Source organism: Melospiza melodia, chromosome 3 (genome assembly GCF_035770615.1).
Source record: "Melospiza melodia melodia isolate bMelMel2 chromosome 3, bMelMel2.pri, whole genome shotgun sequence".
In the NCBI taxonomy this organism is placed as follows: domain Eukaryota; kingdom Metazoa; phylum Chordata; class Aves; order Passeriformes; family Passerellidae; genus Melospiza; species Melospiza melodia.
Genome location: NC_086196.1, coordinates 118,373,417 through 118,388,488, shown reverse-complemented (window position 1 = coordinate 118,388,488; position 15,072 = coordinate 118,373,417). Strand labels below are relative to the sequence as shown.

At 50.6% G+C, this 15,072-nt stretch overlaps 4 protein-coding genes across 4 annotated transcripts; all 4 read left to right on the top strand.

The window, feature by feature from the left end:
- Positions 1 to 3,297: 3,297 nt before the first annotated feature.
- Positions 3,298 to 4,470, top strand: LOC134416621 (inositol 1,4,5-trisphosphate receptor-interacting protein-like 1). The gene has a single exon (XM_063153381.1). The coding sequence runs from the start codon at positions 3,298 to 3,300 to the stop codon at positions 4,468 to 4,470; it is 1,173 nt and encodes a 390-aa protein (XP_063009451.1).
- A 1,975-nt stretch (positions 4,471 to 6,445) lies between these two features.
- Positions 6,446 to 7,732, top strand: LOC134416620 (inositol 1,4,5-trisphosphate receptor-interacting protein-like 1). The gene has a single exon (XM_063153379.1). It carries the CDS (start codon positions 6,446 to 6,448, stop codon positions 7,730 to 7,732), a length of 1,287 nt encoding a protein of 428 aa, XP_063009449.1.
- A 1,877-nt stretch (positions 7,733 to 9,609) lies between these two features.
- On the top strand, positions 9,610 to 11,146 carry LOC134416619 (inositol 1,4,5-trisphosphate receptor-interacting protein-like 1). The gene is given in 2 exon segments (XM_063153378.1): positions 9,610 to 10,778; positions 10,780 to 11,146. Coding segments are annotated over 2 exon segments (1,536 nt in total).
- Positions 11,147 to 12,757: 1,611 nt separating this feature from the next.
- On the top strand, positions 12,758 to 13,930 carry LOC134416618 (inositol 1,4,5-trisphosphate receptor-interacting protein-like 1). The gene has a single exon (XM_063153377.1). It carries the CDS (start codon positions 12,758 to 12,760, stop codon positions 13,928 to 13,930), a length of 1,173 nt encoding a protein of 390 aa, XP_063009447.1.
- The last annotated feature ends 1,142 nt before the right edge of the window (positions 13,931 to 15,072 follow it).

Sequence of the window (15,072 nt, the reverse complement as noted above, 5' to 3'; positions counted from 1 at the left end):
AAGGGGGGAGCAGGAATGGATTGTACTGACAAAAGGATGAAAGCATTGCAGAAAGCTGGCAAAAAGGCTTGGATTCAAAGGCAGGCCCAATGTAATGAGGCTGTTGTGGTTTATTCCACAAAAAAGTAAGAGGGTTTCTAAACATTGGCTTTTATTACTCCAAGTTACTGCTATTTTTTTTCCTAATGCTAATCTTCATTAAAAATGTAGTTAAGCAAATTTCTTTGTGGAGAGAGGAAGGGAAAAGGAAACAGGAGGTCTTGCTTCTTTCACTTGCTGGAGTATGTTATGTTAGCACAGTGATGAAAGTGACACAAGAATTTGGGTGGAGCAGGATAAAGTAGAACATTTCAGACGAACATTATAACCTGCCTGTATGGGAAAATATAAATGGGACATTCTTGAGAGAGAGACATATTTACCCTTGGCAGAAGTATGTCTCCACAATTCTGAATGTTCAAAATAAATACTCAGTGACCATTAAATGAAAATAATAAAAATGGAGGAACAGGACAAAGTTTTGATTTTGTTTATCAGTTTTTGTTAACCAAGGCAATATTTTCAGGCACAACCTGTCACTTCACAATAAAAATAAGGAAATATGTGAGGAAAATACAGTTTTAATGCACTTGAAATTAAAATATTGCCATCCCTTTTCCCTAACTATAAATTTTAGAAGGAAAAAGGAAAAAAACCAAACATGATTATGGAAGACTTAAGAGATCCTCAAAAATTATGTGTATTGTGCACAAGAACTCTGCATATGTTTAATTAAATTACTGGAAAATGTAATTTAGTGAGTAGGCTAGAATGCAATCAGGAACATGTCAGCATAAACTCCTGTAAAAGGAGAGGATATGTATCTGGTATTCAGAAGCACAGAAGTAGCTGTGTGGCATAAACCTGACATGGAGTCTCCCAAGTCCTTTTTTGATCCTAATATGCAAGAAAACAGGCATGAAGCATGCAAAAAGCTCCAACAATGTCTTTGAATTTCCTAATTTCAGTTGTCTCCCTAATTGCACTTAATACTTATGCTGTATTCACATTGCTATTATGAAATTGGTTTCAATAAACAATAAAAACTCATGTGGATCTTTTTTAAATTCATCCTCTGTGGCTTTGTGTAGCTCACCCTTGTGCTAAATAGCAAAAGCATATAATTCATCACAGCAACACTGGCAGAGAATCATTGATGTCCTTCAAAAAGATCCAGGGAATGACAAAGACAGAATAATTTTATAGCTTGCAACTGGAGGAAATGTATTGCTTGCATCTGGCAGCAAGCCAGGGCAGAATCTGAGATGCTGTTGCTGCTGTAAATAGGATGAAAGGGATTCATAATCCATCTCCATGCCCACTGTAGCTAGGAAAATTGTAAGCAGAAAAAGCAATTAAACAAGCCTTTTTTTTTTGTATTGACGATTTATAGACTAATTGCCATGGCTAACCATTTGAGGCCTGGTTAGTGACTAACTAATCATTACCTACTGAATATGGGTAACACAGGTATTGAGTTTAAGCAGTGTGTATGTGTAATCCAAGTATTTAATACAGGTATTGAGTCATAATGAAAACAGGCCTCTTGTTCACAACAAATGACATCAGATTTCTCCATCAAATTCTCCATCCAAAATAATGCCAACAGACTTGAATTAGCTGCTGAGCTGGAATAAATTCAGATATTGTGAAATGTTGGCATAGGGATTAGTTGATAGAAAACTGTTAGTCTAAAAACTACAAATAATGTATTTTAGATATAGTCCTAACAACCTAAAAGTCAATAGACAGCAAATAATTGATGGTGCTGTATTTCACATTCCCTTAGACAAGACAAATAGATGAATCACCTGAGCAAGACATAAAGTTTTGCAATTTTCTTAAGTCTGTGTAAAGCAAGTTTGATGTCTTAACTGCTTGCTTAGTTGGGAAGGTCATTTAAACAGAGTACTAAATTCAAGAGCTGGAGGGGGAAGTGGAAGGCTCAGAAGGAACAGCCCTAGCATCAGAGCTGAACTGAGGGGAGGGATGCTCTAGAAAGGGGGGGTGGAAATCTTTAAACACTAAATCAGGTCCTAATGTCATAGTTTGCTACTTCCAGAGATTCCAAAATGGGATAAACCTACCAGGCTTATTCAGATGAGTGGAACCTGTGCTCATTTAATTGTTGTACATAAATATTGATGAGAAATCCATGACGCATGGAAAAAAATGCTATTGATTTCTTCTGCAACGTAGAAATAGCTGTGGTGAACAAGGTTGGAACTGTTACAATAACAACACCTAACGTGGTGGATAAAACAGATTCCCTGAATAGACACAACAAATATGATGATCAAATCTGAAAAGAGAATACCTGTCTAGTATTGCTTTCAGTACCACAATTTGTATAAAACGTGGGGACATAAAAAATGCATGGTCATACAAATGATGGAATCAAAGCGATGTGTTGCTTGCTTAGCCAGAGTACATGATGTGAAAATTCATGTGAGATTCACACTTAGACATTCAGTTTCTGGACAAGATCAAAGGCTGGTTAAAACTATCAGAAAAGGCAGAAAGTAACAAAGAAGACCCCTTTAGAGTCTGCACCCCTCATGTTTTCTCAGGTTTTTCCTCAGAATACGACATATGATAGTGCCTTGTATGTGCATAAAAGCTTCTATACATCTACAAGCACATACAAAAAAGGTAGTACGATGTACACACATTAGCAAAACATTTTTGTTCAGATTTGAGGAGATTGTACTATAGAGGTTTTGGCGTAAAGCAGATCTGGGTAGCAAGAAGTGGTTGATCAGTGTCCAGTAGCAAGGGAGATATTACAGAAGAAAAACACAGGATTATTTAGATTGGAAAAGACTTTTAAGATCACTATGTCCAGCAGAATTTAGTACTGGCCCAGATGCACACTGGCATGTGTGACATCACAGCCGCAGTGTGACAATGGGGGCAGCTGCCAGGAGGAGCAGCAGGTAACGCTGCCCCAGTGCAGCCTCGGCGAGCGGCGAGCGTGCACGCAGACAGGAGGCTGTGCTGAACGCGGAGAGAGGCCCACGGCAGAAACGCGAGTATTCGGGGAGCGGCTTCTCAGCGGGCATCCAGAGCCAGTCCCTGGTGGCAGGGCCTTTGTCCAGACCCTTTGTGCCGGTGCTGGGGCAGCGGCACAGGCCTGGCAGGCTGCCAGCCCCTGGGCCCCCTCTGTCCTGCCTTGAGATCCCTGGGGCTCCTCTCCCCACTTGCCCTATCAGTTGCTCCCTCCCATCCCCACTGGACCCCTGCTCAGTGCCCCAGGCCATGTTTGCCATTACATTCCTTCTCTTGCTTGTGCAAGGCCTCACCCAGTACCCGCAGCAGGCCGGGGATGGGCTGGATGAGGCCACCCTGGAGCGCATGCAGCAGCGTGCTGAGTATCTGGAGCAGCAGATGACTCAGCTGATTCAGGAGCTGGAGCAGATGAAGCCGGAGCAGAGTGGTGGGGCCTGGGGAGCCCTGCCTGGGTGGCAGTTCTGGGCTCTGAGCGGAATCCTCATGCTTCTCTTGGTGCTGTGGTTTGGACATGGGAAAAGTCGATGTGCTCCAGACAACCGTGGCCACAAGGAGAGGTCCAGCAGCAACTTGGTGGAGGAGGAAGAAAGATGGAACGTTGTTGGAAATGTGGAAGAGGGCAATGTCGATGACAATGAGGAGATGGCAAACGGAGAAGAAGACGATGGTATCAATGTGCAAAGGAAGCTTGGAAGCCATTTAGAGGAGCGCATACAGGAGTTGCCTGTTCTGGATCTGGACAAAGGATTCTCCATGATCGCGGACCTGGTGGACAAACTCATCCACGTCTTTGGAGAAGGCTTGTCCAACAGTTTCTACCCGGTGCCACAACCAGCCATGGGAGTGGGCAGCGCCTTTGAAGGCTGCACTCCCCATGCACAAGATGTTGTGTACCGTTTGCTTGTTCCCCTGAGTGCCCCTCCAGGACATGCCTTCCACCTGGAGCTGGACACTGCAGGAGTGGTCCAGAGGAAGTTCTGTGTCCGTGTGGAGCGGGTGTGCACCTGCAGGAGGGAGAGGCTGGAGGAGGACATGCTGTGTTTCCTCCACCACCCCGAGGAGGAGCTGAGAAGGAAACAGGACCCCAGCCTCCTGCACACCCTGTGCACCAGCTGCTATCTAGATGTGGAGAAAACTGTCCACTGGTTCTATGGATTTGTGAGAGTCGCCTGGCTGCTGTTGCCTGAATCGTGCCACTGGCGTTTAAGGTTGCAGCCCTCCAGCCGCTCCTGCAAATTTCAGCTGAGCAAAGACAAGGAAAGCTTCACGGTTGAGATGTTCTTTGCCGTGCGGCAAGGAGACTCAGATGTCTTTGTGAGCAGCCAGCCGACAGAAGTAGGCATCCCAAGCACAACGTGGCTGGAGACTTACGCCGTGGCAGAGGCAAAATTCTTCAGGCACATTTCCAGACAGGTCTCCTAGCCTGCAGCTCCTCACGGGCTTCCTGATGGGTGTAGGTTTCTCCAGCTGTGTCCTGAAGACAGTGGAGATACACCTCCTGAGCACTGTACCCCTGACAGGGTGGGGCAGGAGTGATTTTGGGCAGCGAGTGATGGCTATCCTGAAGTCTCTCCGCTGCTCACTGGGGACAAAACAGCTTCACCACTTTGTCATCGGCAATGAGAGCTTTCCTACGGAGATCAGCTTGCCCTCCGGCTTCCAGGTGGCTGTAGCACCCAGTCTCCTAGAGCACCTGGCCAGAAGTCCAGATACCCAAAGGAAGGCCGTGCAGGACTACAATTGCCTGCTGGATCGGTTTGAACAACTGCTCATCCACAGCCATTGAAAGAGATCGTGGTGCACAGAGCTGTGCCTGTGGGGCCTCTTGACACACCCTGTATATATTAACCTCTCGTAGTTAGTACATTTAGTTAGTGCAGTAGGTATTAGAACTCTGTAATTAATGCTCTTACTATATTTATTATTCTCCCAAAATTAGTGCATTTATTTTATGGACCCAGTAGTTAGTGAATGTACCATAGGTATTCGGACACTCTAGTTACTGCTTTTTCTATAGATATATGTTAACAGCCTGTAGTTAGTGCCTTCAGGAATCCCCATCCTTCTTTTAATTTGTTTCAATAAACTGGGCTATTCCAGCATCTGGATTGTGCAAGCTCTTCTTGAACTTGAGCAGAACTAGTGCATTTGTAAATTCTACTAGTTGTGAATTTGTGATTGGGTGGGAGTAGGCACTGTTATTAACAAGCCTTTTTTAACAAACACACAAAATAATGCCTTTGTGTTGCTCCTCTCAGTTGTCTTCCTGGTGCAGCAGCCACTGATGACCACGGTGGCTTCAAAGATGATTTTGCCCTGTGTTGTCCTTGCCTTCTGATGCCATGCTGGCCATCCCACCTGGGCTCCAAAACTCCCTGGCAGCTGTGGCTGGGCAGGCACCAGACATGAGCCACCGCTGCTGTGACTCCTTGTGTTCACTGGGGTGACAATGAAGGTTGGGCCCATCCCAGATGCTCTGCTGGATTTTGGCACTGCAGAAATGCACTTGTTGTACATGCAGAACGCTGTGCTCTTGTGCTGTGTCGGCAGTGAGAATTGCCTGCTGGAAATCTCCTCCCCAACAGCTGCTCATCATCCTTACGAAGCGTCTCCAGGGAATCAAGGTCCTCTGGCCGTGGCACAGCAGGAAGAGAGATCCTGCTATGGAGAAGCCCCATGTCACTTCCAGGCCATTCATTACTACACACCCAGGGGTGTCACACAGGTTCCAAGAGTGACCCCAAAAGCACACATGTCAGCAGCAAGGCAAGCAGTTCTATCTCTGAGCAGAAGACTTCCAGGAACAAAGCATTCATTGGTCATGTTACCCATTTTGCGATTAGGAAGGCTTTGAGGCCTCCTACATGTTTTGTGAAGGGAAGAGCCCGGGTGTCCATTGCGACCCATGGGTCTGCTGTTTTTGCATGTCAGGTCTTTGCTTGCCAGGGGCCATTAGGATTCCCAGAGGTGCGGTAGAGATGGAGGGTGGGGCAGGCCTGGCCTGGATGCACACTGGCATGTGTGACATCACAGCCGCAGTGTGACAATGGGGGCAGCTGCCAGGAGGAGCAGCAGGTAACGCTGCCCCAGTGCAGCCTCGGCGAGCGGCGAGCGTGCACGCAGACAGGAGGCTGTGCTGAACGCGGAGAGAGGCCCACGGCAGAAACGCGAGTATTCGGGGAGCGGCTTCTCAGCGGGCATCCAGAGGCAGTCCCTGGTGGCAGGGCCTTTGTCCAGACCCTTTGTGCCGGTGCTGGGGCAGCGGCACAGGCCTGGCAGGCTGCCAGCCCCTGGGCCCCCTCTGTCCTGCCTTGAGATCCCTGGGGCTCCTCTCCCCACTTGCCCTATCAGTTGCTCCCTCCCATCCCCACTGGACCCCTGCTCAGTGCCCCAGGCCATGTTTGCCATTACATTCCTTCTCTTGCTTGTGCAAGGCCTCACCCAGTACCCGCAGCAGGCCGGGGATGGGCTGGATGAGGCCACCCTGGAGCGCATGCAGCAGCGTGCTGAGTATCTGGAGCAGCAGATGACTCAGCTGATTCAGGAGCTGGAGCAGATGAAGCCGGAGCAGAGTGGTGGGGCCTGGGGAGCCCTGCCTGGGTGGCAGTTCTGGGCTCTGAGCGGAATCCTCATGCTTCTCTTGGTGCTGTGGTTTGGACATGGGAAAAGTCGATGTGCTCCAGACAACCGTGGCCACAAGGAGAGGTCCAGCAGCAACTTGGTGGAGGAGGAAGAAAGATGGAACATTGTTGGAAATGTGGAAGAGGGCAATGTCGATGACAATGAGGAGATGGCTAACGGAGAAGAAGATGATTGTGTCAATGTGCAAAGGATGATGCGAAGCCTTTATGAGGAGCGCATACAAGAGTTGCCTGTTCTGGATCTGGACAAAGGATTCTCCATGATCGCGGACCTGGTGGACAAACTCATCCACGTCTTTGGAGAAGGCTTGTCCAACAGTTTCTACCCGGTGCCACAACCAGCCATGGGAGTGGGCAGCGCCTTTGAAGGCTGCACTCCCCATGCACAAGATGTTGTGTACCGTTTGCTTGTTCCCCTGAGTGCCCCTCCAGGACATGCCTTCCACCTGGAGCTGGACACTGCAGGAGTGGTCCAGAGGAAGTTCTGTGTCCGTGTGGAGCGGGTGTGCACCTGCAGGAGGGAGAGGCTGGAGGAGGACATGCTGTGTTTCCTCCACCACCCCGAGGAGGAGCTGAGAAGGAAACAGGACCCCAGCCTCCTGCACACCCTGTGCACCAGCTGCTATCTAGATGTGGAGAAAACTGTCCACTGGTTCTATGGATTTGTGAGAGTCGCCTGGCTGCTGTTGCCTGAATCGTGCCACTGGCGTTTAAGGTTGCAGCCCTCCAGCCGCTCCTGCAAATTTCAGCTGAGCAAAGACAAGGAAAGCTTCACGGTTGAGATGTTCTTTGCCGTGCGGCAAGGAGACTCAGATGTCTTTGTGAGCAGCCAGCCGACAGAAGTAGGCATCCCAAGCACAACGTGGCTGGAGACTTACGCCGTGGCAGAGGCAAAATTCTTCAGGCACATTTCCAGACAGGTCTCCCAGCCTGCAGCTCCTCACGGGCTTCCTGATGGGTGTAGGTTTCTCCAGCTGTGTCCTGAAGACAGTGGAGATACACCTCCTGAGCACTGTACCCCTGACAGGGTGGGGCAGGAGTGATTTTGGGCAGCGAGTGATGGCTATCCTGAAGTCCCTCCGCTGCTCATGCTCACTGGGGACAAAACAGCTTCACCACATTGTCATCGGCAATGAGAGCTTTCCTACGGAGATCAGCTTGCCCTCCGGCTTCCAGGTGGCTGTAGCACCCAGTCTCCTAGAGCACCTGGCCAGAAGTCCAGATACCCAAAGGAAGGCCGTGCAGGACTACAATTGCCTGCTGGATCGGTTTGAACAACTGCTCATCCACAGCCATTGAAAGAGATCGTGGTGCACAGAGCTGTGCCTGTGGGGCCTCTTGACACACCCTGTATATATTAACCTCCCGTAGTTAGTACATTTAGTTAGTGCAGTAGGTATTAGAACTCTGTAATTAATGCTCTTACTATATTTATTAATCTCCCAAAATTAGTGCATTTATTATATATATATATGAGGACCCAGTAGTTAGTGAATGTACCATAGGTATTCGGACACTCTAGTTACTGCTTTTTCTATAGATATATGTTAACAGCCTGTAGTTAGTGCCTTCAGGAATCCCCATCCTTCTTTTAATTTGTTTCAATAAACTGGGCTATTCCAGCATCTGGATTGTGCAAGCTCTTCTTGAACTTGAGCAGAACTAGTGCATTTGTAAATTCTACTAGTTGTGAATTTGTGATTGGGTGGGAATAGGCACTGTTATTAACAAGCCTTTTTTAACAAACACACAAAATAATGCCTTTGTGTTGCTCCTCTCAGTTGTCTTCCTGGTGCAGCAGCCACTGATGACCACGGTGGCTTCAAAGATGATTTTGTCCTGTGTTGTCCTTGCCTTCTGATGCCATGCTGGCCATCCCACCTGGGCTCCAAAACTCCCTGGCAGCTGTGGCTGGGCAGGCACCAGACATGAGCCACCGCTGCTGTGACTCCTTGTGTTCACTGGGGTGACAATGAAGGTTGGGCCCATCCCAGATGCTCTGCTGGATTTTGGCACTGCAGAAATGCACTTGTTGTACATGCAGAACGCTGTGCTCTTGTGCTGTGTCGGCAGTGAGAATTGCCTGCTGGAAATCTCCTCCCCAACAGCTGCTCATCATCCTTACGAAGCGTCTCCAGGGAATCAAGGTCCTCTGGCCGTGGCACAGCAGGAAGAGAGATCCTGCTATGGAGAAGCCCCATGTCACTTCCAGGCCATTCATTACTACACACCCAGGGGTGTCACACAGGTTCCAAGAGTGACCCCAAAAGCACACATGTCAGCAGCAAGGCAAGCAGTTCTATCTCTGAGCAGAAGACTTCCAGGAACAAAGCATTCATTGGTCATGTTACCCATTTTGCGATTAGGAAGGCTTTGAGGCCTCCTACATGTTTTGTGAAGGGAAGAGCCCGGGTGTCCATTGCGACCCATGGGTCTGCTGTTTTTGCATGTCAGGTCTTTGCTTGCCAGGGGCCATTAGGATTCCCAGAGGTGCGGTAGAGATGGAGGGTGGGGCAGGCCTGGCCTGGATGCACACTGGCATGTGTGACATCACAGCCGCAGTTTGACAATGGGGGCAGCTGCCAGGAGGAGCAGCAGGTAACGCTGCCCCAGTGCAGCCTCGGCGAGCGGCGAGCGTGCACGCAGACAGGAGGCTGTGCTGAACGCGGAGAGAGGCCCACGGCAGAAACGCGAGTATTCGGGGAGCGGCTTCTCAGCGGGCATCCAGAGCCAGTCCCTGGTGGCAGGGCCTTTGTCCAGACCCTTTGTGCCGGTGCTGGGGCAGCGGCACAGGCCTGGCAGGCTGCCAGCCCCTGGGCCCCCTCTGTCCTGCCTTGAGATCCCTGGGGCTCCTCTCCCCACTTGCCCTATCAGTTGCTCCCTCCCATCCCCACTGGACCCCTGCTCAGTGCCCCAGGCCATGTTTGCCATTACATTCCTTCTCTTGCTTGTGCAAGGCCTCACCCAGTACCCGCAGCAGGCCGGGGATGGGCTGGATGAGGCCACCCTGGAGCGCATGCAGCAGCGTGCTGAGTATCTGGAGCAGCAGATGACTCAGCTGATTCAGGAGCTGGAGCAGATGAAGCCGGAGCAGAGTGGTGGGGCCTGGGGAGCCCTGCCTGGGTGGCAGTTCTGGGCTCTGAGCGGAATCCTCATGCTTCTCTTGGTGCTGTGGTTTGGACATGGGAAAAGTCGATGTGCTCCAGACAACCGTGGCCACAAGGAGAGGTCCAGCAGCAACTTGGTGGAGGAGGAAGAAAGATGGAACATTGTTGGAAATGTGGAAGAGGGCAATGTCGATGACAATGAGGAGATGGCAAACGGAGAAGAAGACGATGGTATCAATGTGCAAAGGAAGCTTGGAAGCCTTTTAGAGGAGCGCATACAGGAGTTGCCTGTTCTGGATCTGGACAAAGGATTCTCCATGATTGCGGACCTGGTGGACAAACTCATCCACGTCTTTGGAGAAGGCTTGTCCAACAGTTTCTACCCGGTGCCACAACCAGCCATGGGAGTGGGCAGTGCCTTTGAAGGCTGCACTCCCCATGCACAAGATGTTGTGTACCGTTTGCTTGTTCCCCTGAGTGCCCCTCCAGGACATGCCTTCCACCTGGAGCTGGACACTGCAGCAGCGGTCCAGAGGAAGTTCTGTGTCCGTGTGGAGCGGGTGTGCACCTGCAGGAGGGAGAGGCTGGAGGAGGACATGCTGTGTTTCCTCCACCACCCCGAGGAGGAGCTGAGAAGGAAACAGGACCCCAGCCTCCTGCACACCCTGTGCACCGGCTGCTATCTAGATGTGGAGAAAACTGTCCACTGGTTCTATGGATTTGTGAGAGTCGCCTGGCTGCTGTTGCCTGAATCGTGCCACTGGCGTTTAAGGTTGCAGCCCTCCAGCCGCTCCTGCAAATTTCAGCTGAGCAAAGACAAGGAAAGCTTCACGGTTGAGATGTTCTTTGCCGTGCAGCAAGGAGACTCAGATGTCTTTGTGAGCAGCCAGCCTACAGAAGTAGGCATCCCAAGCACAACGTGGCTGGAGACTTACGCCGTGGCAGAGGCAAAATTCTTCAGGCACATTTCCAGACAGGTCTCCTAGCCTGCAGCTCCTCACGGGCTTCCTGATGGGTGTAGGTTTCTCCAGCTGTGTCCTGAAGACAGTAGAGATACACCTCCTGAGCACTGTACCCCTGACAGGGTGGGGCAGGAGTGATTTTGGGCAGCGAGTGATGGCTATCCTGAAGTCCCTCCGCTGCTCACTGGAGATAAAACAGCTTCACCACTTTGTCATCGGCAATGAGAGCTTTCCTACGGAGATCAGCTTGCCCTCCGGCTTCCAGGTGGCTGTAGCACCCAGTCTCCTAGAGCACCTGGCCAGAAGTCCAGATACCCAAAGGAAGGCCGTGCAGGACTACAATTGCCTGCTGGATCGGTTTGAACAACTGCTCATCCACAGCCATTGAAAGAGATCGTGGTGCACAGAGCTGTGCCTGTGGGGCCTCTTGACACACCCTGTATATATTAACCTCTCGTAGTTAGTACATTTAGTTAGTGCAGTAGGTATTAGAACTCTGTAATTAATGCTCTTACTATATTTATTATTCTCCCAAAATTAGTGCATTTATTTTATGGACCCAGTAGTTAGTGAATGTACCATAGGTATTCGGACACTCTAGTTACTGCTTTTTCTATAGATATATGTTAACAGCCTGTAGTTAGTGCCTTCAGGAATCCCCATCCTTCTTTTAATTTGTTTCAATAAACTGGGCTATTCCAGCATCTGGATTGTGCAAGCTCTTCTTGAACTTGAGCAGAACTAGTGCATTTGTAAATTCTACTAGTTGTGAATTTGTGATTGGGTGGGAATAGGCACTGTTATTAACAAGCCTTTTTTAACAAACACACAAAATAATGCCTTTGTGTTGCTCCTCTCAGTTGTCTTCCTGGTGCAGCAGCCACTGATGACCACGGTGGCTTCAAAGATGATTTTGCCCTGTGTTGTCCTTGCCTTCTGATGCCATGCTGGCCATCCCACCTGGGCTCCAAAACTCCCTGGCAGCTGTGGCTGGGCAGGCACCAGACATGAGCCACCGCTGCTGTGACTCCTTGTGTTCACTGGGGTGACAATGAAGGTTGGGCCCATCCCAGATGCTCTGCTGGATTTTGGCACTGCAGAAATGCACTTGTTGTACATGCAGAACGCTGTGCTATTGTGCTGTGTCGGCAGTGAGAATTGCCTGCTGGAAATCTCCTCCCCAACAGCTGCTCATCATCCTTACGAAGCGTCTCCAGGGAATCAAGGTCCTCTGGCCGTGGCACAGCAGGAAGAGAGATCCTGCTATGGAGAAGCCCCATGTCACTTCCAGGCCATTCATTACTACACACCCAGGGGTGTCACACAGGTTCCAAGAGTGACCCCAAAAGCACACATGTCAGCAGCAAGGCAAGCAGTTCTATCTCTGAGCAGAAGACTTCCAGGAACAAAGCATTCATTGGTCATGTTACCCATTTTGCGATTAGGAAGGCTTTGAGGCCTCCTACATGTTTTGTGAAGGGAAGAGCCCGGGTGTCCATTGCGACCCATGGGTCTGCTGTTTTTGCATGTCAGGTCTTTGCTTGCCAGGGGCCATTAGGATTCCCAGAGGTGCGGTAGAGATGGAGGGTGGGGCAGGCCTGGCCTGGATGCACACTGGCATGTGTGACATCACAGCCGCAGTGTGACAATGGGGGCAGCTGCCAGGAGGAGCAGCAGGTAACGCTGCCCCAGTGCAGCCTCGGCGAGCGGCGAGCGTGCACGCAGACAGGAGGCTGTGCTGAACGCGGAGAGAGGCCCACGGCAGAAACGCGAGTATTCGGGGAGCGGCTTCTCAGCGGGCATCCAGAGGCAGTCCCTGGTGGCAGGGCCTTTGTCCAGACCCTTTGTGCCGGTGCTGGGGCAGCGGCACAGGCCTGGCAGGCTGCCAGCCCCTGGGCCCCCTCTGTCCTGCCTTGAGATCCCTGGGGCTCCTCTCCCCACTTGCCCTATCAGTTGCTCCCTCCCATCCCCACTGGACCCCTGCTCAGTGCCCCAGGCCATGTTTGCCATTACATTCCTTCTCTTGCTTGTGCAAGGCCTCACCCAGTACCCGCAGCAGGCCGGGGATGGGCTGGATGAGGCCACCCTGGAGCGCATGCAGCAGCGTGCTGATTATCTGGAGCAGCAGATGACTCAGCTGATTCAGGAGCTGGAGCAGATGAAGCCGGAGCAGAGTGGTGGGGCCTGGGGAGCCCTGCCTGGGTGGCAGTTCTGGGCTCTGAGCGGAATCCTCATGCTTCTCTTGGTGCTGTGGTTTGGACATGGGAAAAGTCGATGTGCTCCAGACAACCGTGGCCACAAGGAGAGGTCCAGCAGCAACTTGGTGGAGGAGGAAGAAAGATGGAACATTGTTGGAAATGTGGAAGAGGGCAATGTCGATGACAATGAGGAGATGGCAAACGGAGAAGAAGACGATGGTATCAATGTGCAAAGGAAGCTTGGAAGCCTTTTAGAGGAGCGCATACAGGAGTTGCCTGTTCTGGATCTGGACAAAGGATTCTCCATGATCGCGGACCTGGTGGACAAACTCATCCACGTCTTTGGAGAAGGCTTGTCCAACAGTTTCTACCCGGTGCCACAACCAGCCATGGGAGTGGGCAGTGCCTTTGAAGGCTGCACTCCCCATGCACAAGATGTTGTGTACCGTTTGCTTGTTCCCCTGAGTGCCCCTCCAGGACATGCCTTCCACCTGGAGCTGGACACTGCAGCAGCGGTCCAGAGGAAGTTCTGTGTCCGTGTGGAGCGGGTGTGCACCTGCAGGAGGGAGAGGCTGGAGGAGGACATGCTGTGTTTCCTCCACCACCCCGAGGAGGAGCTGAGAAGGAAACAGGACCCCAGCCTCCTGCACACCCTGTGCACCGGCTGCTATCTAGATGTGGAGAAAACTGTCCACTGGTTCTATGGATTTGTGAGAGTCGCCTGGCTGCTGTTGCCTGAATCGTGCCACGGGCGTTTAAGGTTGCAGCCCTCCAGCCGCTCCTGCAAATTTCAGCTGAGCAAAGACAAGGAAAGCTTCACGGTTGAGATGTTCTTTGCCGTGCGGCAAGGAGACTCAGATGTCTTTGTGAGCAGCCAGCCTACAGAAGTAGGCATCCCAAGCACAACGTGGCTGGAGACTTACGCCGTGGCAGAGGCAAAATTCTTCAGGCACATTTCCAGACAGGTCTCCTAGCCTGCAGCTCCTCACGGGCTTCCTGATGGGTGTAGGTTTCTCCAGCTGTGTCCTGAAGACAGTGGAGATACACCTCCTGAGCACTGTACCCCTGACAGGGTGGGGCAGGAGTGATTTTGGGCAGCGAGTGATGGCTATCCTGAAGTCCCTCCGCTGCTCACTGGAGATAAAACAGCTTCACCACTTTGTCATCGGCAATGAGAGCTTTCCTACGGAGATCAGCTTGCCCTCCGGCTTCCAGGTGGCTGTAGCACCCAGTCTCCTAGAGCACCTGGCCAGAAGTCCAGATACCCAAAGGAAGGCCGTGCAGGACTACAATTGCCTGCTGGATCGGTTTGAACAACTGCTCATCCACAGCCATTGAAAGAGATCGTGGTGCACAGAGCTGTGCCTGTGGGGCCTCTTGACACACCCTGTATATATTAACCTCTCGTAGTTAGTACATTTAGTTAGTGCAGTAGGTATTAGAACTCTGTAATTAATGCTCTTACTATATTTATTATTCTCCCAAAATTAGTGCATTTATTTTATGGACCCAGTAGTTAGTGAATGTACCATAGGTATTCGGACACTCTAGTTACTGCTTTTTCTATAGATATATGTTAACAGCCTGTAGTTAGTGCCTTCAGGAATCCCCATCCTTCTTTTAATTAGTTTCAATAAACTGGGCTATTCCAGCATCTGGATTGTGCAAGCTCTTCTTGAACTTGAGCAGAACTAGTGCATTTGTAAATTCTACTAGTTGTGAATTTGTGATTGGGTGGGAATAGGCACTGTTATTAACAAGCCTTTTTTAACAAACACACAAAATAATGCCTTTGTGTTGCTCCTCTCAGTTGTCTTCCTGGTGCAGCAGCCACTGATGACCACGGTGGCTTCAAAGATGATTTTGCCCTGTGTTGTCCTTGCCTTCTGATGCTATGCTGGCCATCCCACCTGGGCTCCAAAACTCCCTGGCAGCTGTGGCTGGGCAGGCACCAGACATGAGCCACCGCTGCTGTGACTCCTTGTGTTCACTGGGGTGACAATGAAGGTTGGGCCCATCCCAGATGCTCTGCTGGATTTTGGCACTGCAGAAATGCACTTGTTGTACATGCAGAACGCTGTGCTATTGTGCTGTGTCGGCAGTGAGAATTGCCTGC